The sequence below is a fragment of the Octodon degus genome, unplaced genomic scaffold, assembly GCF_000260255.1.
Source record: "Octodon degus isolate 3935 unplaced genomic scaffold, OctDeg1.0 scaffold00019, whole genome shotgun sequence".
Taxonomy (NCBI): Eukaryota; Metazoa; Chordata; class Mammalia; order Rodentia; family Octodontidae; genus Octodon; species Octodon degus.
In genome coordinates, this window is record NW_004524595.1 from 20302581 (window position 1) to 20328173 (window position 25593).

The following is a 25593-nucleotide window of genomic DNA, read 5'->3' on the forward strand; positions in this document are numbered from 1 at the left end:
AAACAAAGATGGCAGAAGGGCAGGTCCTGGTACTGAGTGGCTAAGGCCATCTCTGGGGCCACCTGGCAGCTATCATGGCCAACCAGGTACTGCTGGGCTGCAAGCTAGTGGTTGTGCGCTGTGAGGGCATCAAGATTTCTAGCAACTTCTATAGAAACAGTGGATACTGCCCCACAAGACCATGCAAGGCCAGGCTGCCCTGGACCGCCTCAAGGTGTTTGACAGGATCCCGCTGCCCTATGTAGATGGTGGTTCCCACTGCCCTCAAGGTTGTGCAACTGAAACCAATGAAGATTGCCTACCTGGGCTACCTGGCTTATGAGCTTGGCTGTATGAACCAGGAGGTGGCAGCCACCCTGGAGGAGATGAAGAAGGCCACAATCCATTACAGGAAGAAGGCTGTGGAAAGAGGCTGAAAAAAATATGGAGAAGAAAATTGGCAAGTCCGCAGAGATCCTCAAGACCCACAGCCTCCTGGTTTGAGCCCAATAAAGACTTGTTTCTGCCTTACATTTGGCCTGGCCTGCCCTTCCTCTAGTGATGCCCTGGGATGTGGGGGCCCCAGGGGGAGATGTCCAGGTGCCACAGGCACCCTGGGGCCCAGAGCTGGGGAAAAAGAAGACACCTTAGGCTATTCCTCCTCAGGGTCTACCCATGAGGGTATGTGAACAGCTGTAAGTCTTGGTACAATGGCATTTCTAACCTGCTCCATCAGGAGAAACTTCGAGAAGCAATAAGACTGCTGGGTACTTCCCTTGCAGAGTTGAAAGACATAGCTGGGGTGACCTGCCCTTCCCCTCTGCCCATGTGGCCCACTTCTGCACAATGTAGCTTTGGGATAGGAGGAGGTGCTCAGCTCAGGGATTGTAGCCCCAGCCCTTGACTTTCCTGCTTTGTCACAATGAAATAAATTATTTAAAAAAGAAGAAAGCTGAGGATCTCTTACAAAAAGTAGATAGCTAGGTTTATTCTACTCATCGTCAAGTAGGGCAGAAAGTGGAGAAAAGAGTGCAGAGGTTGGTGTGAGGAGGAGAAGGCCAGAGAACACAAGGAAACAGAAAGAGGAGGTCAGTCTGGGAGTGGGGAGCTAGGATGAGTCGTGGAAGTTTTTTAATGCTGTCCTGCTGCCGCGGGTCCTGTCCTCGCTCTGAAGAGCTGAGCGTTAGCAACATCTCAGCCTTTCCACTTCGTCTTTGCAACTTCAGAACGGTGGGCCGCTTGATCCAACAGGTGTTCCTGATGAAGGGTTTACTGACAGGATTGAATCAGAAGGTGAACTAGGAAATGTCCTCCCTTCTGGGATTTTGTGGGAGACTTTAATGCATACAGATGTGTTGTCATCTGATGGCTGGGAACCTTCCTTTTTTCAGAACATACCAGAATGTACCTCCACATCTAAGAGAATGGTTTCAGGAACCCAAGCTGGCTACTGCTGGGAATCTGTCTACGGACAGGGGTTCAGCACCTCTGTTAGAATTCTTGTATTTTTTTCTTGTTAAAAATCCGAAGAACTTCAGTTTTATTAACAACTGTGTTACATGACAACGTCCCAGTTAGCCACCGTCAGCCCTACCAGCAGTATACTGTTTGCTCTCTGCTGTTACTATAGCTGATCTGGGTGAGGTGATGTGGGGCCTCCAGGGGGAGGGAAGTCATTGGACTTGTGCATCTTAGCCGTAGGGTGACCTTTCAGAGGCCCATGAAGTGACATGCTGTCGAGCTTCAACAGGTGAACTCCCAAGTGAGAATCCACGTTGTGGAATTACTCAGGGTTGAAGGCTCTTCTGTTGGTTCTTGGGTGCAGGTGTAGGACTCTTGCTGCCTATATTGTTAGTTCTGGTCCTCAGGAAGAATACAAACTAAGGCTGTCCAGGGATAAAAAGCATTGGGGCCAGAAGCTGACCCTGGTGACCACAGCCTTGGATGACGCCAGGTATTCATGTTTGGGTACTTAAAAGTAGTTATGAAATCAGTTGTTTTGCTCCAGGCTTGACCATTGTTTTCCTGTAGCATAATTGTCATTGGTTAGCACATGTGATTCAGGGTGAGAATTTCAGGGTCTACATCTGAATAGATCATGTTTAAATTTACTGTCAGTTGACTAGGGGAGGATAAGCAGATTTTCAAAATCAGTGGGGAACCTGTGATTTCTAGGCTGCTCTCTGGCTTGTTTGAAAACCCATTGGAAGCCATTTCATTCCAACATGGCATTGACCATCACATGAATTTTTAAAAAATGCATAATTTCATTGTGGGAGCCATTAAAACAGGTTAGTATAATGAATCCTCTTATCCATTATCCAACTGAGCATGTAGTAACGTAGCCAGCCTCTACTTTCCCTTTACCCAGTTCATTGTCCCCAAGTGAAACATGTCCCAAGTGTCAAAGAATTCATCTGTATTAATTGTTGTTGTTATCTATTATTTTGTTAGGACATTTTTTTTCATAAATAAAAAATGCATCTATAAATAATCTCCATATAGCTCTCAAATACAGAACCCCCTTCCTAAGTATAATGATGATATCAGCAACATATTCTTCCAAATCAGTGTAATTCCACAGCATGATTGAGTATGCAGAATTCGTATTTCCCCTACTGGAAATAAATATAAAAACAAATACATAAATATTTGAATAGGACAAATAAGATTCACACACTGCAATCAGTTGGTATGTCCTTTTTGCCACTGCTTATCTGCAGGATTTAGCCCCATATTTTTGTTGAAGAAACTGTATTCTGTGCACTTTTTGGTCTGAATTATGCTGATTGCATTCCTGTGGTAATTAACATGTGCTTTTCCCTGAATTTCCTGTAAATTGTTGATTTAGAGATTTGATCATATTCATTTTTTTTTCTTTCTAAACAAGAGTACTAGATAGTGTATTTTGTTATTATCCTGCCATTCCTATTTTTGATGTATCTTTGGATATTTTCAAAGATTTATATTTTGTGTTCTAATGGTTGAGCCAATCCTGATAACCTTCATATAATATTCAGTTATTTTGGGATCTCTTTTTCTATTGGCTTTTTCCTCAAATATTTAAATTAGCCAGTAGCCTGATGTTCATCTCTTTCTTTCCCAAGTTGGGAGTTTGGAGGAATATTTTTACTCTCAACTAATACCTGTAAATCAGAAAGCCTATTTTCAAACTTTCCCTATCCTGTGTTATTCTAAAGGCTATACTAAAACTCTACCCTGTCAGCTAACACAGCAATCATATACTTTCTCTACTGTCCCTGCCATTTGGCCTTAATTCTGTAGATAAATATTTTGGGGGTGGTACTGAGAAATGAACCCCATCCCTTTGCACTGAGCATGTCCCCAGCGCCACCCCCTTTTATTTCTCACTTTAAGAAAGTTTCTTAATAAGTTGGCAGGTTAGACTTGAACCTGACTACTCCTGCCTCAGCCTCCCCAGTTGCTGAGATTCAGGTGTGCACTGCCAGTCCTGTGCGGTCTCCTTCCTTTCCCAAACTCTTCCTGTACTGGATGCTTCTCGAGCATGGTGGCAAGTGTTTCCTGGGTGGTGGGCTCTTAGCAGCTTGTCTGTAGTGGTTAAAGATTAGGCAGGCTTATGATAGGAAATCGTTGACCCATCTTATCTTTGCCCAGGCATCATTAGTGTTTTACTGTATTGTCTTTTGCAATGAAATGTTGTCCAAGTCCTGATAATCTTAAGGTTTTTGTCTCTCATAATTGACTTCATTTTTTGCCTATATACCCAAAAGAATGTTTTTGGTTTTTTAACCTTTATTCTTTAAAGTAAGTAGTTTATAATATGGCTGTTCTGCATTGACACTCCCCCTCAGACGAGCTGTGTTGTTAAATATGTTGCTTTCATTTTTTCCACTAAGGATTTTAAAGGATACTAATTACTGTTTGTTCTACTCATCCTGGACAATCAAGAACTACCCTTTTGTGTATGTTCCATCTTCTTTACCTGTATTCTGTGTCTGTCATTTCCTCATCATTTTAGTCCTCTTCTAATTTGTTTTTGGAAATTTTAGTTTTCATTTTCATTTAAGGGACTATTCATTTTTACTTGTTCTTGCATTTTTATTTGTCCATCATTTCTGAAATGATTTTGTTCAAATTCTTTTCTTAGTTTTTTTTAAATTACTTTTAAATCTTCATTTTTACCAGTCAGCTAATATATGAGTTTTGAAAATTCTGATTGATGTTCTTCTCTATTCTTCTTTCATTTGCTTAATTTCTTTTTGTTCATTTTGAATCCTATGTTTGTTTTTGCATCTTTCTGGCCTGATTTAATTACCTATCTGAGGACTGTATTTCTGTCTGGTTCTTAGCTTTTCCTTGAAAGATAACCATTTGGAATTCAATTGCAATTCTTTTCTGGTGTTTGTTATTTTCTTACAGTTTTAGGAGGGTGAACCATGCAGCTCTTCTAGCATCACAGATCTAGTATACCCACTCCCTTTTTTTTTTTTTTCAATATTAGGGATTAAAACCCAGGCAGGGCCTTCACTGAACTATATACCCACCTTCATTAATTTTTTTTTTTTTTTTTTTTTTGGTGGAACTGGGGATTGAACTCAGGTCCTTGCACTTGCCAGGGAAGCGCTTATTCCACTGAGTCATCTCCCCGGCCCCTTAAATTTTTTTAATTAAAAATTTATTAGTAAATGCACTGCATAATGATTAAATTCATCTTGGGGAGCTGGTACAAACACACATCTTTACCCCGCCTCTCCCCTCCCCCACCTTCCCATGTACAAAACAGCTAGCCAGGTTTTGACCTCAGGGTGAGACTTTGTCCTGGGTTACTACACAGAGATCAGACTTTGCAGACTAGCAGGTTTCAGCACAGTGGAAGCACATGCGTCACCATCCTCTTTACACTCACTAGTAAAATTGGAACTGATCATGTCTACTTTCTGTGGCCATTTTTAGATATTTTCCTAAATGAGTACCCAGTGCTACTCCTTGTAGCTGGCAGTTTGTCCCCAGTCTATGTAGAGCTTCAGGGGATGCCTTATCACCTAGTTTTGTTGTAGAGGTTGACCATAGCTCTTTTCCTTTTTTTTTTTTTGGTGCCAGGGATTGAACTCAGGACCTTGTGCTTGCTAGGCAGGTACTTAATCTGCTGAGCTATCTCCCTGGCCCTGGCCATGTTTTTTGATTCTACTCTGTTTGCCCATTTGTATGGTGGAGGAGATTCAGTAACTACTCTATCATCTTGCAGCCTGTACCATCTTCCCAGGCCTGTATTGACTTTTGGCCATAAAACTTGTTAACTTTTGGATCTATCAAATCTATGACAAAGTAAAATGGTAACTCACCGGTAGTTAATTAAATGTGATGTTCTTTGAAAATAAGTTACTAAAAATTTGTGTTGAAAAAATAAATAAAAATTTGTGTTTCAAAACTCATCAGCATGGAAATGAACACAGTGGCTCTTGATATTAGTCTTGTTTATGATAGGATATAGTGATTTTTTTTTTTTTTTAAACCAGGGATTGAATTCTGGACCTTGCACTTGCCGGGCAGGAGCATAAGCTGCTGAGCTATCTCCCCAAGATAGAGTGGTTTAAATGGTCTGAGTACTTGGAAACTCATTACTAAGTTGTTTTGGAAGAAAATTTGTAAGAAATGACATCTTTTTTTATTATTTGTTAGGCATACAATTCCTTGAATTCTGAAGAAGGTAGTACAGTTTTATGGTTCTGAAAGCATTAAATTGCCTATATACTATTGAATAAAGGTAACATGACTTAATTAGGTACATTTCCCACTCAGTTTTTTTTCCTCAGGAAAAATTTGCATATCTCTAATTATAGTTATTAAAAAAATGCTGCCAGGGCTTGACATAATATTAATTTAGATTTACAAAAATACTAAGTTTTCTTCCTCTAACTTGAGTCTCTTCCAATTGGCCACTGATTTAAATTACTATCCTAAAAGGGTATAATTTTAGAATTGACCTGTTTTTAACCCTTGGTTTTAGGGGTGATCATTACCCTAAAGTCATAGGAGAAGTAAAAGTTTCTCAATGGAAATATTGGAAGCTTTTATAAATTATTTTTGGTAGTTCTGGAAATCGGAGGGAGGTTGTTTTCAGATGTTTCCTCTTGGTTTCTGCAAAGAGATGGGGAAGAGATCATTTTGCACACAAGCTTGCTTATTAAGAATTCTTTGTAAAAGGGAAGCGGGTTTACTGTATTGCTCTAAGTGTATGTCACCCTAGAAAAATTAAGAGAAAAGCAAATACTCATTAAGCAAATTGACCAGCAAGTGTTCTGATGAATGTTGAAACAAATTTGAATGAACCAATTTTGTCCATTAGTGTGCTTTTAAACCAATGTGATTGTTTTGGTCTAATTATTTTCTATTTCGTTTATTCAAATGTAGAATGGCTAAAGAATTAACTATTGCACCAGTTATCTGATTAGCAATTCAGAAAATTGGTGAATGGTATCTGCTACTCACCAAAAGTCGTGTGGCCTGTACTTAACAGGGCCCTGTGCTAAAACATGGGCTGAAGGAGACACCTGTACTTTTTGCTGCTTTTCAGCAACTGCAGTGGGGGCTCGATGGCCCCCACCACTATCACCGTGAGAGGTAGCATGGGCCGTGGATGTGGGTGCTGGGCCCTCAGACTTCGTGCACCAGATTGCAGTCTGATGTGCTACAGAAGTTATCTTTGCCACCCAGTGTCACTATTCTGGAGTCCTGTAGCTGTGACTGGTGCATTCTGCAACATTTCCCACTTTGCAAGCTTGGGGATTCGAGAAATCTGTGCCTGAATGACTGCCAAGGCTTCTCAGGGGGACCCAGCTCAAGGCCCATTTCTAGGTGTAAAAGCCAGGCAGATTCGTTCACTCAAGAAAAATCTATTTTTACAGGTTTGCTTTAAGTTCCAAGATACGGATCTTGGTACAGTGTCTTGTTGCACTAATGCCCTGGGCTTGGGTTTCATGCACCAGCTATCTGTCTTGTGGGTCTGGGGACATCAGCTCTCATGGGTCACCTGAACCTATAGCCTGAGCAGCTCCTGGCACCGGGTAGAGATGCCAGCCCCTTGCCTGCTGCCCTGGAAATGCTGAGTGACCCAGCAATCACCTTTATTAAGCCTTCCAGGGGAGTCCCCTGCAGGCTAGAGTTGGAGAACCAGTGGTTAGGGTGCCAGCATGATGGGGCTTTTTCACAGTTCCAGACTAGGAGACTCTTGAGTTCCTTTTGGGTCAGATGAAGGTCTCAGTTCTGCCTTTGTGGGATTAAGACACAGAGGTATTTCATTTAGTCCAGACAGGAAAACAATTGCAGGACCGTGGGATAGGGCTAAGGATTCCAGAAATGTGTACATGATAGGGGGGGAAAATGGGGAGGTTTCTCTAAAGGTGTAATTTAAAAGGACAAATGTGATTGTCACCATTCCAGTTACAACTCTGCAGAGGCTGCTCAGCTCTTAGCATGAAGTGTATCTGCATGGGTCCCTTACAGATGGTGCCATTTTCCACTGTGCACGACACACCTTGAGTCATCCTTTGACTTCAGGGCTTCCTTTGCCCCATCAGTGTCCAACTTCCTGTCCTGTGCCCCGTGGGAAGGGCACTGGACTTCCTCCTGGCCTGCTGGTGCACCTTGTAGTCCAGTTCCTGAGTCACCCTTCCATCCTTGTTGACCTCCCAGGGTGGCTCAGTTCACCTCTTACTGAGCAGCTTGCTGCTTTGCGTGCATCTCAATGTAATTATATAATTGTATAATTATTGGTCTTGCTTACCCTGGAGCTAAATAGAAACTCCATAGGTGGGGGTGGGGAGGTCTGGACTTGTTCAGACTGCTGCCCGGGGAGCCAGCGTATTACAAGCCCTTACTATGTATTTTTAGATGAATGAATGAAAAAATGAACAAAGCGTGGTGTTAGGCAAGTCCTCACCTTTATTTCAAGGAGGCATAGGCTGGTTAGTGTATCCAACTTTGATAGAGGCATCACCTGCTGAGTTCTAGGCTCATCCAATCCTGTCACTGAGAAGGTGGGTCTCTGGTACCATGGCAATAGCATCTCATGATTTGGTCCTAATATGGGTCTGGCTTTAGGGCACCTCAGAGAGGACCTTCTGAAGTATTAGTATTCCAGAGAAATGGAGAGGGGAAAGTCCTTTGTTTTTGGAAATGGCCATTGCCTGTGGATCAGAAACTGGCAGCCCCTGTAGTAAAGGTGGCAGTGGGGAGTATTTGGGGAAGTGCCTGACAGTTGGTCTTGTCTTTCCTGAGGACACTACCTTCTTTGCTCACAGGAGATCACTATGTTTTTGGTGGATGCTTCAAATTGTTAGTAGAAGAAAGATCTTCTAGGGCCAGTGAGATAGCTCAGCAGACTAAGCACCTGCTTTGGCAAGTGCAAGGACCAGGGCTTGATCCCAGATTCTACATGCTGTGCTGGCCCCGTGCCCGGGGTGTGCTGAGAATGCTATGGAGTACGGGTGTAGTGGCATATACCTGTAATCCCAGGGCTGGGGAGGCTGAAAACAGGATCACTATGAGTCCGAGCTGCGTAGTGAGACCCTGTACCAAATGTATAAAATAGGAGGGAGGGAGATAAGAGAGAAAGAGAGAGAGAGAAAGAAATAGAGAAATAGATCAAGATTGAGATTGAGATCTTCTGCCTGTTATATAATTGGTCTGCCCTGGTCTGGTGAATGGTAAACTTGTACTCCTATTCTGGAAGGTGAATTGCTTCCCAGGTAGCAAGCATACAGGTACAGGCATTTGTCCAAGGTACAGACAGGCATTTGTTTGAGAAAGAAACTCATGGTGTTTGATACTGTAAAAGCATGTGTTATGTTATTCATAAAAGTATGTATGCAGAGGGCGCAGGCTTACACATTTTTAAAAGGTGCTTCAAGATTTACAAGGCAAAGATGTTCACATGCTTGTAGGAATCTTGCTTTTGATAAAAGAACTGGTGATATGTTATTTGTCAAATTAATTGTGTCTGTGTTTTATGGTAGGGGCTCAAAATTCTCTCATACTTACTGCAAACTCCTAGATTAAATAAATGTAATAAAACACAGTAAATTGGAGGATAAAAGTCAAACACAGTTTTCTTAAGAATTATGTCAGAATAGCTACAATTTGCTGATCTGGCTAAGGAGGGTTTGGGGCACAGAGGAATGTACCTTTGTGTTTTAGTATCTACGCTGAATAATATATCTTCATCCAATGCCACTTTTCCTCATAACCTCAGCACATTCCATACCCCCTGCCTCCTCCTCCTTTCTTCTTGAGTTCCAGGGAGGTTGTTCCCTGGATGCTTTCTCTGGTACTTTACAGGGTTGTACCCCATGTCCTCTGTGGCTGTCTTGTGCAGTGATCCCAGCACTACTAAAAGGGACATTCCTTGACTATAACATTCTTAAAGGATTTAGAGGTGATGTGAGGATTCTGAGCTATTTTACCCTCGTTTCGTAGATGTCAAAACTGAGGCTTAGTGCGGCCACCTCCACCCCAAAGGGTGGCATTGCTTGCGTTGGAGTTGCCTGTATAGAGTCTGGCTCCCAGCCCCCACCTGAGGCATGATATTCCCCATGCTCTTGCTTGCTGCAGCTCAGTGAAGCAGTGTGGTTTGCAGCCTCAGATCCTGCCTCACGATGTTAAACTATTGTTAAATAAAGTTGCAAAGCTGGATCTCCCTTTTTTTTTTAAAGCTCCCTGCTGGAAAATTACTTCAAACTTAAAAGTTGCAGGTTAAGTACAAAGACTCCCAGACACTGGTCTTAGCAATTTGCTACATTTTGTTTTGTCTGTTTCTATACATTATCATTTTTTCTGAATCTTTATGAGTGATTTGCTAACATAGTCTCTACTATTTGTACCTCCTTTGAAGACCTGAAAAAGGGCCACCCAGGGGGACTCCCCTGCCGTTGACCTTCCTGCTGTCTTTCTCCATCCCAGAGCTTTTGCTAGGAGCAGGATGCTCTGAGCTTCTCCGGCGTGAGCCCTTTACCTGTGCCTGAGTCATTCCATTTCCATTCAGACCCTAAAAAAATACTCATTGTCTTCCTGGGAATCTCATCAGCACCTAAAAAACAAATTCTCCTCTTTGGCAAGATACTACAAAAGCAAGTAGAAAGGGACTTCTTGCTGTTTCTCACGGTTTGAACGGAAGTAAGGCACGAGATTCACCCCTGCTTGTTATCCACAGCTGCAGGTAAACTGTTTTGCTCCTACTCCTACAAGTTTGTCTGCAGTGCAGTTACCAATACCAGTGCCCTTTTCTCTGGCAACTGCTTCAAATAAAATTCCTTTCAGAAGAAAGTACTAGAGCCTGGAAGTGTAGCAGCTCAGTTGTATAGCATGTGCCTAGCCTGCCGCAGACCCTAGGTTTGATCAACAGCACCACACACAAAAAAGTGCTTTTGTTTTTACTTCCTTTGGTATAGGCCAGTGGCTATAGGATGTCGTTTTGAAAGTGGAAACAAGAAGGAGAAACTATTGTGTGCTCAGGGTGTGGCATAGAGGGAAGGTGCAATTTCCCTTATCTGACAATTTCCCATTAAAAGGGGGTTTTAGAGTATATTTGCCAGTAAAATGTATAGATTTGCCCTATATGATGAAAATTAGTGTAATTATTTAAGGCAAGTAGAATTCCTGGCATTTTTTTCAGAGCTAGAAAGTCAGAGGGGTTTTTCTTAAGATCCTAGCTGAAGAGGAGGTTTTTTAAAAAAAAGCCTCAGGGAAATGATCCAGATATCTAGATAAGTGGAAAATGAAATGTGGCATAGACATACAATGGGATAGCGCTCAGCCTTAAACAGGAAGTGAATTCTGGCATATTACAACCTGGAGGAACCCTGAGACATCCTGTTGAGTTAGATGAGTAAGATATACAAGGAAAAACAGTATTCTATTTGCAACAGGTACCAAAAAAAAAAAAAAAATTGAATCTGGGAAGCAAAGTAGAACCTTGGTGACCATGGGTCAGAGAAGGGAATTGGAAGGAAGAGCCTGACGGGGAACAGTGATGGGGATGGTGATTTTACCATAAGGAAAGAAATTTCTCAAGTGCCCCAAATGCATTGTGTGTTGGTACGCATACGTGTGTACGCGCATACACACAAATGTGGTACTTAGCTAGTGAATTCCTCATTATTTAATGTTTCATTAGAATTAAATGCTGTGAAATTAGAACTAGAGTTCTTTGTTTGTTTTGCAGTACCAGGGATTGAACTCAGGACCCTGAGCTTAAGCGCTTATTCTACTGAGCTATCCCCTCCAACCCCAGAACTAGTTATTTATTTATTTATTTATTTATTTATTTATTTATTTAGTGTGTGGCCAGCTCAGTCCGCCTGGGGGCGGGGCTGGCAGGCATGTGGTGCTGGGGGATTGTAGGTCCTTTAGACCACTGAGCCATCTCACCAGCCCCATAGAACTAGAGTTTTAAGAGTGCCCACCTTTTATTTCTTCCTGGGGTTTTGTCTGTCACCATCACAATCTCTTTTTCCCGCCTGCAGCATTTGGCGTTTTGCAAAATTCTGTTTGCTAAAGGGAAGAGAAGGCAGGTTAGTGGGGAGGGGCACTAGAGCTGTGTGTGCTCACACCTGCCTGTGTGCATGGGGCAGCATCAGCTGGGGGCAGTGTCAGCGGGAGGTCTTGTGCTCGCTCTGACCCCAGCAGAGTCAGGGAGGTCGGGCCACCCCATCTGCAGAGCCTGCGGAGAGCATCTGCAGGGAGGGTGCAGCACTGCTCTGGGGCTAGCGGGGCTGTGGCTTGTGTGGCTGACCCTTGCTGAGCTCTTCTTGACCTATTCTTTTCTCCTTTGTTCTTAGTTGTTCTTCAAGTTAAGGAAGTTAATGTTGAAAGGAGTAAAGAACACTCTTGTGTCCCCCCAGCTTCACAGAGGCCTGGGGCTTCATTCATCCTGGTGTCTGTTAGATTCCAGTCCTGAAGTGCTGCTTATCTGGTTCACATCTCCATAAGTGCTTTCCAGAAATCAAAACATGGAAAGCTACATATTTATAGCAGAAACTGTACTGGACTATTGGGAACAAACCCTGCTAGAAAGGAAAAGTTCTTCCTTTTTTGTTCAGCGGTGTAGCCTCACACAGGCTTGTCAAATCCAGACCTTAGCTAACTCCCCAAAGACCAAAGAAGGTTTCCTCTTGTTAGGCATTTTCCTCAGAAATGAGGAGGGGAAGTCCTGCTTCCTCAGACATTGAGTTGTATTTTTCTTAGGATAAGTCGGGAGGGAATATATTAAGCACTCCTAGGAAAACCTTTATTGCTGGTGATATGCGAATTCTAGAAAAAATTCTGCCAAAAAAAATTTCTGCAAAATAATTAGCTATTCTTCAGAGTGTTAAATGATTCATGAGTCTACAAAGTCATTATGGATTTGATAAGTTGTAACAGCCGTAGATCAGATTCCACGGTTAGCTCCCTGTTCTGTGTCTAAACAGTAATGTGAAAACAAGAAAGTGGTTACTTATATTATTTCTGTTTATCATATAAGAGAATCACTGCTTTTTACTCTGGACATAAATGTTTGAGTATCTCCCATGTCTAAGCACTGGATCTTTTAAGGGGTTTCGTTAGCAGGTCCTGGAATTTTAGAGCTTTGGGTACCTTTGCCTGCCTCTTTACCGATGAGGCAGCTGAGGCCTAGGGAATCTCATCTCTGTGCCCAAGTTTTAGTCCTAAACCTCTATGGCACTTTCATATGACACCGTTACACACTTTTCCCCTAAAATTTACAAATATTAAACATCATAATGAGCAACCAACACTCAAGTTGTCCTCATGAGGTCTTCCGACCTGGGAGAAGCTTTGATGGATGTCACAGTGCTACAGGGCCCTCATAGGAAGCCCAAATCACAGCAGCCAGTTGCTCTTCAGTTAATTTCCTTCGAAGCAGCAGAACATCTAATATCACTTTGCTCTTGGGCGTGCTTTTCAAAAAGTGTAAGCATTCCAAGGGCATCTTCTTGGGCCACCAGATGGCACACTTGTAAGTCAGAACCTAGCAGAAGGAATGAATTAGGGGCACCACTAAGACGAAGACCCTAGCTGGGCCATGTTGAGGACTCTGAGTAGGGAAGTACTTTATAGTAGAGAATGAAATCTGCCTAATTTGCCCAAGATCACATAAATAAAGCAGAAAATGCAGATGTTACGGGAAAAGTATGATCAGCACAGGTGATTTATTACTGCTAGGTTTGCCCATGTGGTTAAGATAGAAAATCGGCTGGTATGGCCCTAAGGAGGAAATGGCTCTCAGTAACAGAGGCAGGAAAGGCCCAAACCACAGGTGGATCCCCCCTGCTGAAAGCCCACACTGAGGAGCATGGGTGGGAAGGTGAGGCAGGAGCAGGGGCCATGTTGGTAGTGGAACTCCTTCTCTGGCACTAGGGAGCCTGGGAACGAGGGCACCACTCTCCTGACCCTGCCAGTGGGTAGAGGTCAAGGCAGCCCTCCTACCATACCTTACTACCGCAGTACCAAAGTACAAACCCTGTGTCCAGACATCCTAGTTTGACTGGCATCATTATAGCTTGGGTGTTAGTATTTGTATTTTTTAAGCTTTGCTAGTGCTTCCTGTGTACAGCCAGGAATGAGACGTAGATGACTACCCCTCCTCCCTACCAAGTGGCCAGGCCTGCATCCCAAAGACTCTGGTGCTGGTCTCTCTTTTATTTCCTGTTACATGCTGCCATGTCTTTAGCTATCCCAGGGACCAGCCAGAAGGCTGTCTCCACCCTGGTCTAGAATGCCCTCATCCTCCTTTACCAGTGAAATCCCTGCCTTCTTCCTCCTTCTACTTCGAGCCCTGACGTTTCTTTTTCTGCTTCCTCTGTTCTGTGTATTCTCCATTCCCTCCTGGATGAACTCATGGATACCCCTGGTCATCACCTACTGTGTGTCAGTAAGACTCCAGAGTATGTCGTAGCCCTGCTCCTCACCCGGTCTAATTTCCAGGATCCTGTAGCTGCCACTTGCTGGTCCAAATACCCCTAAATCACATTTTCCTCCCCTGACCTTCTGGTACCCCACCTCCCACCATGGAAAACAAAAACAGGGTCAGATGCTGTCTACCTCATCACTGTCCAGAGCCAGTCCACCCTGAGTCCCTTTGCTCACCCAGAAGCTCCCATCTCCCCTTGCTGTCCCCGCAGTAGCTGGCTCAGGCTCCCATTGGCTCTTGTGTGGATCTCTCCTTGGCGCCTCACTGACCTGGCCTGCAGTCCTGTTCCCCTTGACTGTTGGACCTCACTACCACTGGGGCCTCGCTACCATCTTGATGTCCAAAGAGGACCCACGGTGCTCCTGCACTGCGCAGCTCTCTGGTCTAGCATCTCCAGCAGCTCTGTTTGCTTGCGTGACTGCTGAGCCCCCACTTGACTGGTTCTTCTGTGGTATTTGCTCTAATGTCCCTTCCTATCCAACAGACATCTAATCTTCTCTTACTCTGGCCAGGCCACAAATGGTTTTCAATTTGGGCTGTAGGAGTCCTTCCCTGGCCCCTCTCCTTGTCCATCCCCTACTTTCCCAGCTGAACTTTCTTTACTATGGGTACTCTTCAACCTGTGATTCAGTTGTCCTGAGGAGCACGCCCTACACTGAAATACTGGAAATCCTAAATGCATTTAATACACCTGACTACCAAACATCAGCTTAGCTTGGCTCCTTCAAGCATGCTCTGGAAACACATTAACCTGCAACTGGGCAAAGTCATCTTGCCACGGACTTGCTCTACTGATGAAAGAGTGACAGATTTGAGCCAAAACGGCTTTTTTTTCCTTAGGTCCCTGACTGTTCAGATTAAAACACAACCATGCTTTTAATGAGTACCATGCTAAAGGCCCAGGGGTTTATTTGTCATTTGTCCCTTTTGAGGTCTCTTCATCAGCCTAACACGAAGTCTGTGTGATACTAAGGTAGTGAGCACCTCATAAAGCTGAAACTACCCTACTGCAGATTGCCAGTCCTGGAAAAGATAAAAATTTAAAATTTGATGAAATATAATTTTTACAGAACATAGATCACTCTTTGTCCTAAAGGTGAAAAATTCCAAATTAAACCTGCTTAAGCCTGAAAGCTGGTACTTGGCCCTTTGTTTTTGACTGCATTTGCTTCATTGTATGGTAATTAGCCACGTGAGTGTCTCCCCTCTGGGCTGTGAGCCCCCTCCGTGTAGTCATTGATCAAATGGTGGGAGCTCAGTCACCTTTTCATCTACGAAGATGAATTTCAGAAGTGTTTGCTTTGTCACCGACCCAGCTTTGTTTGCCTTTAATTATGGACACTGTCTTTCACGCCCTTCTGCCAATTGGTTTGTCATCTTTAGACTGATCTTGAACTGTACTTAAGGAGCTGCATTAAAGAAAAAAAAATCGAGCTGCAAAGAAGTCTTTGTTATTGGGTGAGCTTTCAAATGACTGATCATTGTACAATGGCCTATCGCTGCTACAGGAAATGTCACACTGGCTCAGACATTGAAACAAATTTTTGTACAATCACTAAATACTCCAGACCTAAGAGAATACCAAAAGCTGGCATGTAAGTAGAAAATGTCTTTAATTTTTGAAAGCTAACTAGAAATCTGAACCATACAAAGAAATAATGTTTAAGGTCTCTGGACATAGGCTAATTGCAGTCAAACACTTAAAAGACAGTGAGATTATGTTATTTATTAGTTATGTCTTCACTTGCATAGATTTTCATGAAGAGTTCTACCCAGATAAGTACTTTCATTTCTGTATTACTGGATTAAAGATACAGCTGAACTCTCTTACCCAGAACATCCTTTGGAAAGAGAGGGATAAATTCCCTATGAAGCATTTTAGCGATGTTCACAAACTGGCCCATAAAGCCACTTTAAAGGGCAGAGGTGTTAGGGGTTTGGGTGTATGTAGTTGTATTTCATTTCGTTGAAAATTTTTATTTTCTGCCCCCCAAAATATGTTTGATTTTACCTCCTATTTTGCAACATGATGTGGTATAAAGAGTGTTTGAGATTGTTTTTGTCACCAAGCAAAATTGACCTTCAAGCCAAGCTGAAAGCAGACTCCCTAGACTGGGGGAACAGTGCAGTGCATGGTGGTGACCCTATTCTCCATCCTCTGCAGCTGCACAGTGCTTGTGCACCATCATCCCTTCATGATGAACTTATTGAGCACCTGCTGTATTCCTGGCACTGTGGGAGACAGAGGCCATGAGACAGATACGGAGCTTGCATTGGAGTTAGAGAGTGCCCTGTTTGAAGGGTGAAGGTGGAGAGGGTTCACTGAGGACTAGCTTTTGCCGCATCACCATGGACCTTTCTAGTCTGAGGATATGACTTTGTTACCTTTCCTTGAGCACACGCTCAAACACACCCCTCGTGTTGTCTGAACTTTGCTCATGGCCACCACCAGCACCACCACCCTGCCACCTTTCAAGGTCTTTCTGGACAGCATTGTGGCTGCTTCCCTGTAGCGTGTTTATCATCTGTCACCTCCCCACATGCTTGTTTCATTTTCATTGTTTTTCTGTACATGGCTGTGGGCTCATCAGCACTTAGTTCTACTTTCTCAGCAGGGGTGTGTTGACCAGAAGGTTTCTATGCTGATGGCAGTATGGCTGTCCATGGTGGAATGTGTGGGTCAGGGTCCTCCACGTGTGTGTGACTCGGAGATGCCTGCCAGTCTCCCCACCACTGGACAAGGGTAGGATAGATCTTCCCCTAAAATGGGAGGATCTCTTACTCCTCCCATTTTATTCTATTTCCAGTACCATCTTTGTTTTTTAAGCTCTCTAGGGGATTGTGGGCAATTACCAGGATTCTTCCATCTTGGTTTTTATCCACTGCATTCCTATGGGGATATAAAAGTATGTCAGAAACAATATACCATACAAATCATTAGCTTTTTTATTACGAGTTGTGGTTAAACAGTACGTGAATTGAAGAGTAGCTCAACTACCACGTAGAAGTTCTGACTTTGTTGAAGTTGTTTTTTGCTCTACTTCCTGAAAATCAGGCTTGGTTTCTCTCCCTGGGTTTTCTGCCCAGCCATTATTTTACCTGGTTCCTTATATTTGTATTGAAAGGAGAAAAGGTTTTGAAACGACTTCTTTGTTTTTGCCCCAGTTACAAGTCCAGGCCTTTTAGCTCTAGACACTGGTGAAGGGTGTAGCAATCTGGCTGTGATGGTTGCCATGGGGCACCACCGCTGCAGCAGATGGGGACCCTGTGCTCAGGCAGCAGGTGCCTGCTCACGCAGCTCCCCCAGCCCAGGGCAGCTCACTGGACTCTCCGTTACTCTGTTAAATTGCACATGTGTGTTGAGTATTTAATTTTGCTTAAAATAAAAGCACAAAACATGGACACCTGGTATATCTCTTGATAGAGGGCTAAAGCCTTTTAAAAAATTAAATTACTATTTTCCTTTTGGTTGCTGAGGAGCCATCAGCAGCATGCTGAGCTGTCACCTGGCCATGTGCCACACCCAGAGTGCAAGGTCTATAGTTTATAATTTCAGCTGTCTTTTAAGTGCAGCCTCTGGGCACAGGCCAAGTTCAGGATTTCTTTAGGATTTTGTAAACTGGAGCCTCCTCTCTAGTCTTATTTCACTCACATTGGATTCCATGGTAAATCTTTTCTGGTGGTGTCACCCATGTAGTCTTCGGTGACCCTTTGCTCCCCCCACTTGTTTTTTTGCCAACTTGCCTAGCATGACTTTGTATATGCCATTTACATGTAATACAGCATCAAGCACAACTTCCATTAACAGGTTTGAGAATAAAACCAGGTAGTCAGGTGGTGAGAATAGGCGAGGACAGGCATGGTGATCCCCTTCCTTGGCCTTGAAGTTTGAGAAAGAGAGCTTCTAGGTCCTTCTGTTCTGAGTTAGGAATTCTGTCAGTGCCTGTGTGGTGTGAGGGGATGGGGAAGGAAGATGTGGTTTGCGCCCTCAAGCACAACTGTGTGGAACAACTAAAAATAATCACAGGTTATACAAATAAAGTGGGTGGTTTTTTTTGTGTATTTTAGGGAATGGTCTACAGGGTGTTCAGGGTCTCACTACTAGATAAGACTCATAGTGATTTGCCTGTTTACAGCCTCCCAAGAGCTGGGATTACAGATGCATGACACCATGCCCAGTCTCCATTGCCATCTCAGTGTGCCCTGGGAGCCGGGCGAGCAAGGCAGGCCCAAGGATCAAACCTCTGGCCACTGCGCCTGCTTGCAGGTGCTTTAATCTTCTGAGCTATTTGGCCAGCCCTTACAAATAAAGTCTTAATGTGATTTAGAACATGTCTTGAGCCTCACAGAGGCTTTGCTAGAGGGACCAGTTAGATGGGAAAGAGCCAGGACAACTGGGAAAGGTTTCCGGCTCTAGGCCTTGAAAAATTATTGCTGTGTTTAAATGAATTATGGTACTGTAATTATAGTGCTGTAATTCCAGGATTTGGGAGGCTTGGGCAGAAGGATCATCATGAGTTCGAGGCCAGCCTGGGCTACGTAGTGAGTTTGAGACCATTCTGAACTGCATAGCAAGACGGTGTTTCAAAAAAAAAAAAAATTGTGATAGAATGTACAATATTGAAGTAAGTATATTTATGATATTGTACAAGGATTACCTATTATCGGAATATTTGCAAAAAAAGTTTTTACATGGTGTCTTTTGGCCTCTGTGAACTAAGCCTCTTCTAGGTACCATATACACAAAACCATCCCGTATGCTTGTCTGGCTGGACTTTGCATGAGAGTTGGCCACGGCGTCTGTGCTGCAGTCTGCGTCATTTCTCCATCCCTGTAACACTGCAATGCGTGTGGCTATCACCTTTGACTTGCCCTTTTCTCTGCTGATGGCTACGTGCATGGTGGCCACATGCTGGCTTCTGGGAGTAGTGCTGCTATGAACGAGGGTACCCAAGTATCTGCGTCTCTGCTTTGAATTCTTCTGTGTGTAAACTTTTTTTTTTTTTTTTTTAACCAGCAATAGGGGAGTTACTGCAAGTATCTGGAGAATCCTTGAGCAGCAGACATTGCTTTTTAAAATTTCTGCAGCACTGACTGGTCATAAGTACTTCTTTGGAAAGGCTCTCTTTCTGCTTTTGGGGAGCAAGTACTCTCTTGGAGGCTCAACACTTAGCAAGGCACCAGGGATCAGTACTTACCTTGAGCTTCCAAATTTCCTAGTCAAGCATTCAGTATAATAATGGTGGTGTGATGGCGTTTGTCATGTAACTTTTTTTGTTTTGGCCTATTAATGTATGTTAGGGGAAGAGAAATAACCTTTTTCTTCCCCCAATACTGGGGATTGAGCCCGGGGCCCTTGTACTGAACTATATATATTCCAGCCTTTTTAAACAATTTTAAGATCAGATTTGTTAGTTCACTAAATTGTCCAGGTTTGGCTCTAGGTTTGGATCCTCCTACTTCAGTTTCCCAGCATGCTGAGGTTACAGGTATGCACCTTGTGCCTGACTGAAAGCAACTTTTAACGAAACATAATGTGACCAAACATAATTAAGAGAGTACTTTACTAACACAGATTCTTAAGGTAGGTAAAATGCAATTAGACAAACACTTATTGGCAACTTGCTATGTATCAGATACAATTCTTCCTCTCTCTCCCCCACTTCTTTTTTTTTTTTTTGTGAGCATGGGATTGAGACAGGGTTTCACTATGTAGCTCAGGCTGACCTTGAACTCACTGTGTTGTCCTCAAACTTGTAGCAGTCCTCCTACTTCAGCCTCCTGAGTATGAGGATTATAGGCATGCCCCACCATGCCTAGAGGATACATTTCTGGATGTATAATTTCAGTTTCAAAACTCAGTTGATTTACCTTTTTAAAAATGTTCCTTTAATGTGAACTATTCAATCTATCCCTCCCTCCCTCCCTTCCTCCTTTCCTCCTTCTCTCCTTCTCTCCTTCTCTCTCCCGCTCATTAATCTCCACATTTAAGACATGGATACTTAAGATATAAGATATGGATACTTAAGATATGGATACTCCATGATACTTAAGATATTTTGGAAACAAGGGAATACACATTATCCACAGTCCCATCCTAATAAAACTCCATTTTATAGTGTGAGTTAGAAGGTTGAACTTACCATTTTTGAAAATAAAACCCTGAATGCTCCTGGTGTTAATTATTGTAAGAATTATTTCATAAACCAGTAGTAAAGCATAAAGTAATGACCTTGAATGTGCAGGTCTTATGCGCCCTAGGCAAGTCCTCTATCTACTAAGCTACATCCTCAACCTGTTAAGATTGTTTTTTTATATTGAGAGAGATTCTTCCTCTATTGTACAGGCTGGCCTAGAACTTGGGATCCATCCTGAGTAGCTGGGGTACAGGTGTGCACTATGGCCCTCGCTCCATAACTTTTAATCAATGAAACAAGCCATCTTTTTGGTGGACTGACAGAATTGACATAGATCATTGTTGGGGGCACAGCGGCAGATTGCAGCCTTCTAGGGATTGGATGTTTAGGAGGCTGCCCTACCTTTTATGTGTTCATACATTGAAGGGAATGTTTTTGCTTGTGCTAGGGGAATGGGATCGTTTGCTTATGTGAAGGCTGAGACCTTCCAGTGGGTGGAGGATGGCCTAGGTCCACTGTTGAGTGTCAGCAGAGTAGAGGGTGTGGCTGACAGTGCTGGCAGGGCTTAGGGCGGGCCAGTTGTCATGACCCAGAGGGTTCAGAGAAAGGGGTGGCTTGGGGGTGAAGGCAGAGAGATGGCACATGAGAACTGCTCTTGGAACCTGTAGCTGACCAGGCTGGGAGAGGCGGGCTGGGTCTGAGGAAAACAACTGGCAAGGAATCCCATGAAGAGCCTCTCAAGTTGTCTGCGAGGCCAGCATTCACTGCTGCCACTGTTGCATCTGTTATAGGCATTGTTGCTCCCACCCACGAAGTGGTTGAGTAGGGGACCTGGGGCTGTGGATCTCAGGGATAGGAGGTGGTTGAGGTGGAGGTGGCCTGCAGAGAAATGCTTGAGGTGGGTTATTCTCTCCAGGTGACGTGAAATGGCTTGTCTGGGGTAGGACAGCAGGAGGAAGGGAACCAGGATGTGCTGAGAGGCTCCCTAAGAACCATGGCCAGGGTTTGCTGCTGTGGGAAGAGAAGTCAGCCAGGAGCATGGAGGCCACACTGGGAGCCTCTCACAGAAGCAGGAAGTGGGTGAGTCCAGACCAATTTGCAGGGCAATAAAAGGTCCTGTTTCTGGAGTAAGTTGTGCAGCATGTGTTTTGTGTTCATTGCTCAAAAGCCTGACAAAATAGGGGCTGCTACCAGCCCTGCTTTGCACATGGAGAGCCTGAGCCTGAATTGAGTAGTCACTTGGCCCAGGGTTCGTGAGGTGCACAGCCAGAGTGCAAATCTAGACCGTCTTAATGCAAGCCACACACAGTGTGCTAAAACACTCTACCTGTGTATGTCGTATTAAGACCAACTCATGAAAAAATGGATTGACTGAAATATGTTGCAGTATAAATCCTTCGAGAACTTTTGGATCCAATTTACTATCAATATTATAAGCAGACTCAGTTGGAACCACTCCTTTGTAAAAAGGGGTAAATAATTGAAACACAGTAGTAGCACCTCCATTTGTTGCTGCTTCTATGTGCATTATTTACTGCCCTGGCTGGCTCTGGAAACAATCCCAGCTGCCCTGTGTCCTGATTCTGGCTGCTCCACTTACACGCAGAGCCTGGTGGATGCAGATTGTCTCACCTTATAGTGCTTCTCATCTCTGTGCTGCTTAATAACACTTAATGATTATAACTGACCTTACTATTTTCAGTAAATCAAGACTGCTTGGCAATGTTTTGGTCTCAGGTGTACTTTGCTTGACACAATGGGGCTATATCAGGGCCTCCAGGTGAAACCCCTGGGTAATAAACAGCAGGTGAGATTGGTTCTCTGCACACTGTGCAGGGAACAGTTTCAGTCCTTCTCTGCAGCACTTCTGGGTGTCCCCTGGCCCTGGAGACTTTCCTTCTATCCTCACATGTGCGCATATCTGTTTGGCAGCAGATTTTATTTATTTATTTTTATTTTCCAGTGCCATAGGCATCCAAGGGGAGGCCTGCGCTTGGGACCTTCAGCCCTGGAGCAATCAGAACTTCCACTCACCTGAGCTGTGCTCCTGGGCTTCCAGTGGTACCTGCAGGGAAGGGTGATGTTCATGCCCTGCGGTCTCGCTCTGTACCCACCATGGGAACTCCACCCTCTCTCTGTGGCTTTCTGACATCTTGTCTTCATTGCCTCTCCTTCCTTTTCACTGATCCTTTTTATAAAATCTTTTGTGGCTCTGTTGCTACTCCCTCTTGGCTACACCCTTGAGGCAGGTGCTTAGGTTTTTTCCTTTGATGATTTGGTCCTTTAAACAAAAATTTTTTTTAATATTTTAACTTTACAAGTCATCCCTGTGCTCTGACCATCTGAGCGGCAGATCATAAGCAATCCACTGCTGTGCAGTCCGCTTACCTGCCCCCGTACTGTGAGCCCTCAGGGCCGTGCTCTCCCGTGTCCCAATTCTTTTAGGGTCATGCCCTGAACTTGTAAATGGCCAGTGTGGGCCTTACTGTTGCTGCCTCATACCCGTGCTCTTTGTCCCTTCTGCCCCTTTCTTCTCTTGGCTTGGATGGCTTTCACTGTTCCCTAAGCACTCAGGTCAGGCTTTCTCCAGCCTGGTGTGTGTATGGAAGAGCGCACAAGTCCTGTACACGTGAACTCTTTGCTTTCTCTTTACTACTACTACTACTCTACTACTACTACTACTTCTTTCTTCCTCCTTCCTCTTTCTTCTTCTCCTCCTCCTCCCCCTCCTCCTTCTTCTTCTTCTTCCTCTTCTTTTTTCTTTAAGACCGGGTCTCCCAGCATAGTTTATGCTGGCTTTGAAATCACTATGTAGGCAAGTCTGGCCTCAAATTCGTGGTGATCCTCTTGCCAGCGGCCCGAGTGCTGGGATTACAGGGGTGTGCCACTATGCCCAACCCATTTTCTGAATGATCCTACCAAAGCAGTCAAAAGCCCCTCAGGAATTTTGTTGTGCTGTTGCCCTGGCCCTTCTCTCCCAGGGACCTTTTCTTCTACTCCCTCAGTAAATCATCCATGCAGCAACCTCCTGGGTTTTTATTCCACTAAGACCTATAAACCATTAATATATTCTTTTTCTGACTATCGTTTTCCTTTTCATTCTTAACTTCTTATTGTGGGTTTTTATCACCTTGCTTGCAAAGCGGTGCTCGCCATGCCTTTGCTCAGATCAGTGCAGTGTCTCGCTGTGCGTGCGTATCATTTTCCCTGAAAAGCATGTAGTGAGTCTGCGTGCTCTCTGGCACATGGCAGGTGTCACACCCAGATGTGCAGAGCTCTTGACAGTCCAGTTGCACCCTACCTAGCCTCACCTCTCATAGCCCCACAGGAGCCCCGACTTCCAAACCAGGCTGGTTCCTATCGCACCACAGGCCTCATGTGCCGTGCTCAGTGCCAGCCATTCCTCATGCCACCTTTGGCTTTGCCTCTTCTGTTACGGTCAAGGTGCCAGCTTCTTCTATTCATTCATTTCAAACCTAGAGCTGTGGTTCCGTTATTCTGACACCTAAGTAGTTTGTGTTTTAAGCTCTGAAGTACGTAATGGTCTTTTGCGGCAAACCAGCGTGTACTTTCTCCGGCACACCTAGCACGGTGAGTGCTTTTGCAGCTACTCGGATGCATGGATCATGCGTGTATGTGCATGAATGAACGCTTTGCCATGTCAATTTTATAAGGTTCAAGTTTTATACTCAGCATCTACAGTGTGTATCTTTATAAACTAGATTCACTGGTTTCTTACCTGGGAAATTTGTCTTGGCGTTAGGTTGCTGAAATTGAAAACCAGACTATGCCACATATTGTCTGGTTGTATTAAGGGGATGATGTTGTCTGTCTTATTGCTTAGAGATTTGTGAATGGTTCCCCTTTTGATGAACATTGTAATATAAGGAGAATTAGATGGAAATAAATGAATTGATAAAGCTTGAAGAAAAGCCCAGAGATGCTATGCCATGTACATTCTGCAGAAGGGTGATCAGCTGGTAATTTTTTATTTTTTTGGCTTCCAGAGTATGAAATTTCATTTTTAAGCTGACTGTCAGCATGTCAGAACCACAACAGTGTCCACAATCAGAATAGAAAGTTGACCTATTTGTATGTTTAACCCTAAGGAGGCTGTGCAATGCAGCACGTTCCTGGCTTGCACACCGGACCGTGGCCCAGGCTTACCTGAGGGCTGCAAACAGTGACTTTCTGGATGAATGTGAGATAGATCTGCCTCTCCCGCCATAAGCAGCAGGGCAGCCTCATCCTATTTTTATTGTAGAATGCATGGAAGATGGAACTCAGTCCTGGAAGAAATGCTTCTTTTTTGCCAAGGAATCATACTCAACACGATTCTTATTTTTCTTGGCAGGCTCTTCTCAACCATCTGCGAGTCCAGGGGAACCATCCCCCCCATCCATCCTTCCTGCACAGTCGGAGTTAATTGTCAGCGCTGGTGACCAGATCAGGCTAATATGCTCCGATCCAGCCTTTGTCAGATGGACGTTCAAGAGCCTGGATCCCCACTTGAGCGATCACAAGGACAGCGAATGGATCAGAGAAAAAGCGGAGGCCGTCCACACAGGCAATTACACGTGCATCAACAAAGATGGCTTAAGCAGCTCCATTTATGTATTTGTTAGAGGTAAATGCTTGGCTTCCTGTGATGCTGCTCTTTAGAGGACTTAATGTACGGTTCTTAATTTTGGATGACATGTAGTTGACTAAGCCACAGGTGAAATTTTGTTGGGTGGGTTTGGAAAGCCTACACCAAGTGTTTCTTTGTCGCTTTCCACCAGCTTTTGATGCATGGTAGCTTTTGAGTGTGACCGCAGCTGGAGGTGTGTGAGCGTATGATGTTCTTCCTAATGAGATTACAGTGTGTTTAGCCCATTTGTCCCAGTGCTCTAAGTAAACCCTGAGAATAAATTACGCCCTTTGGGACAGAGCATCTTTATGCCTTGAGTTTCTACATATTTTCTCTTAGTAAAAAAACACTTCAGGAAGCCAAAGTCCTATAAAGTCTCAGTAGACCAACACTTCAAAAGATTTGGCTCACTCATAGGGAGTAAATCAGAAAACACAGAAACAAAAAGCTGCTTGCTCAGCTAGGCACCCCATGTCTGTCACAAATTGTGTGTAGGGTTGATTTCCTTTAAAAGTTGTGATCTCTTAGAAGCAAAAGAAAAAGAAGTGTGGCCATTGTCTGTCTATTCCCCATTTCCTTTGACATTTAGTGACTCCTCTGTGCTTTTGCTGTCTTGCTGGGCAGGGCTGTATCCTTTGGTTGACTGAAAACTGAACTACTGACTGTTTAAGAGACAAATCCAAGTTACAGGAGGAAAAATAAAAGTCCTGGTTCTTTTTCTGGGTGTACCAGGCCTGGGGCGGTCATTAAAGACCAGCCTGAGGTAAGGAGCCTTATCCATGGTACTGGGGATGACTCCACAGATAGAATCCAGTTCCTCATTGCAGTGTTTGGGTAAGGAGACCTGTGCTTTGCCTTAGGGAACTGTGTGTGTGTGTGTGTGTGTGTGTGTGTGTGTG

The 25593-nt window shown here is 44.0% G+C and overlaps 1 protein-coding gene across 7 annotated transcripts in view; it reads left to right on the plus strand.

Annotated features, from left to right (window-relative positions):
* Positions 1–25593, plus strand: part of Kit (KIT proto-oncogene receptor tyrosine kinase) — an 81779-nt gene that overhangs the window by 11080 nt on the left and 45106 nt on the right. For all 7 annotated transcript variants that reach the window (XM_023710918.1, XM_004627513.2, XM_023710919.1 and 4 more), the window contains exon 2: positions 24419–24691. In XM_023710918.1, the coding sequence (XP_023566686.1) occupies positions 24419–24691 (273 nt within the window). The remainder of the gene's footprint in view (positions 1–24418; positions 24692–25593) is intronic.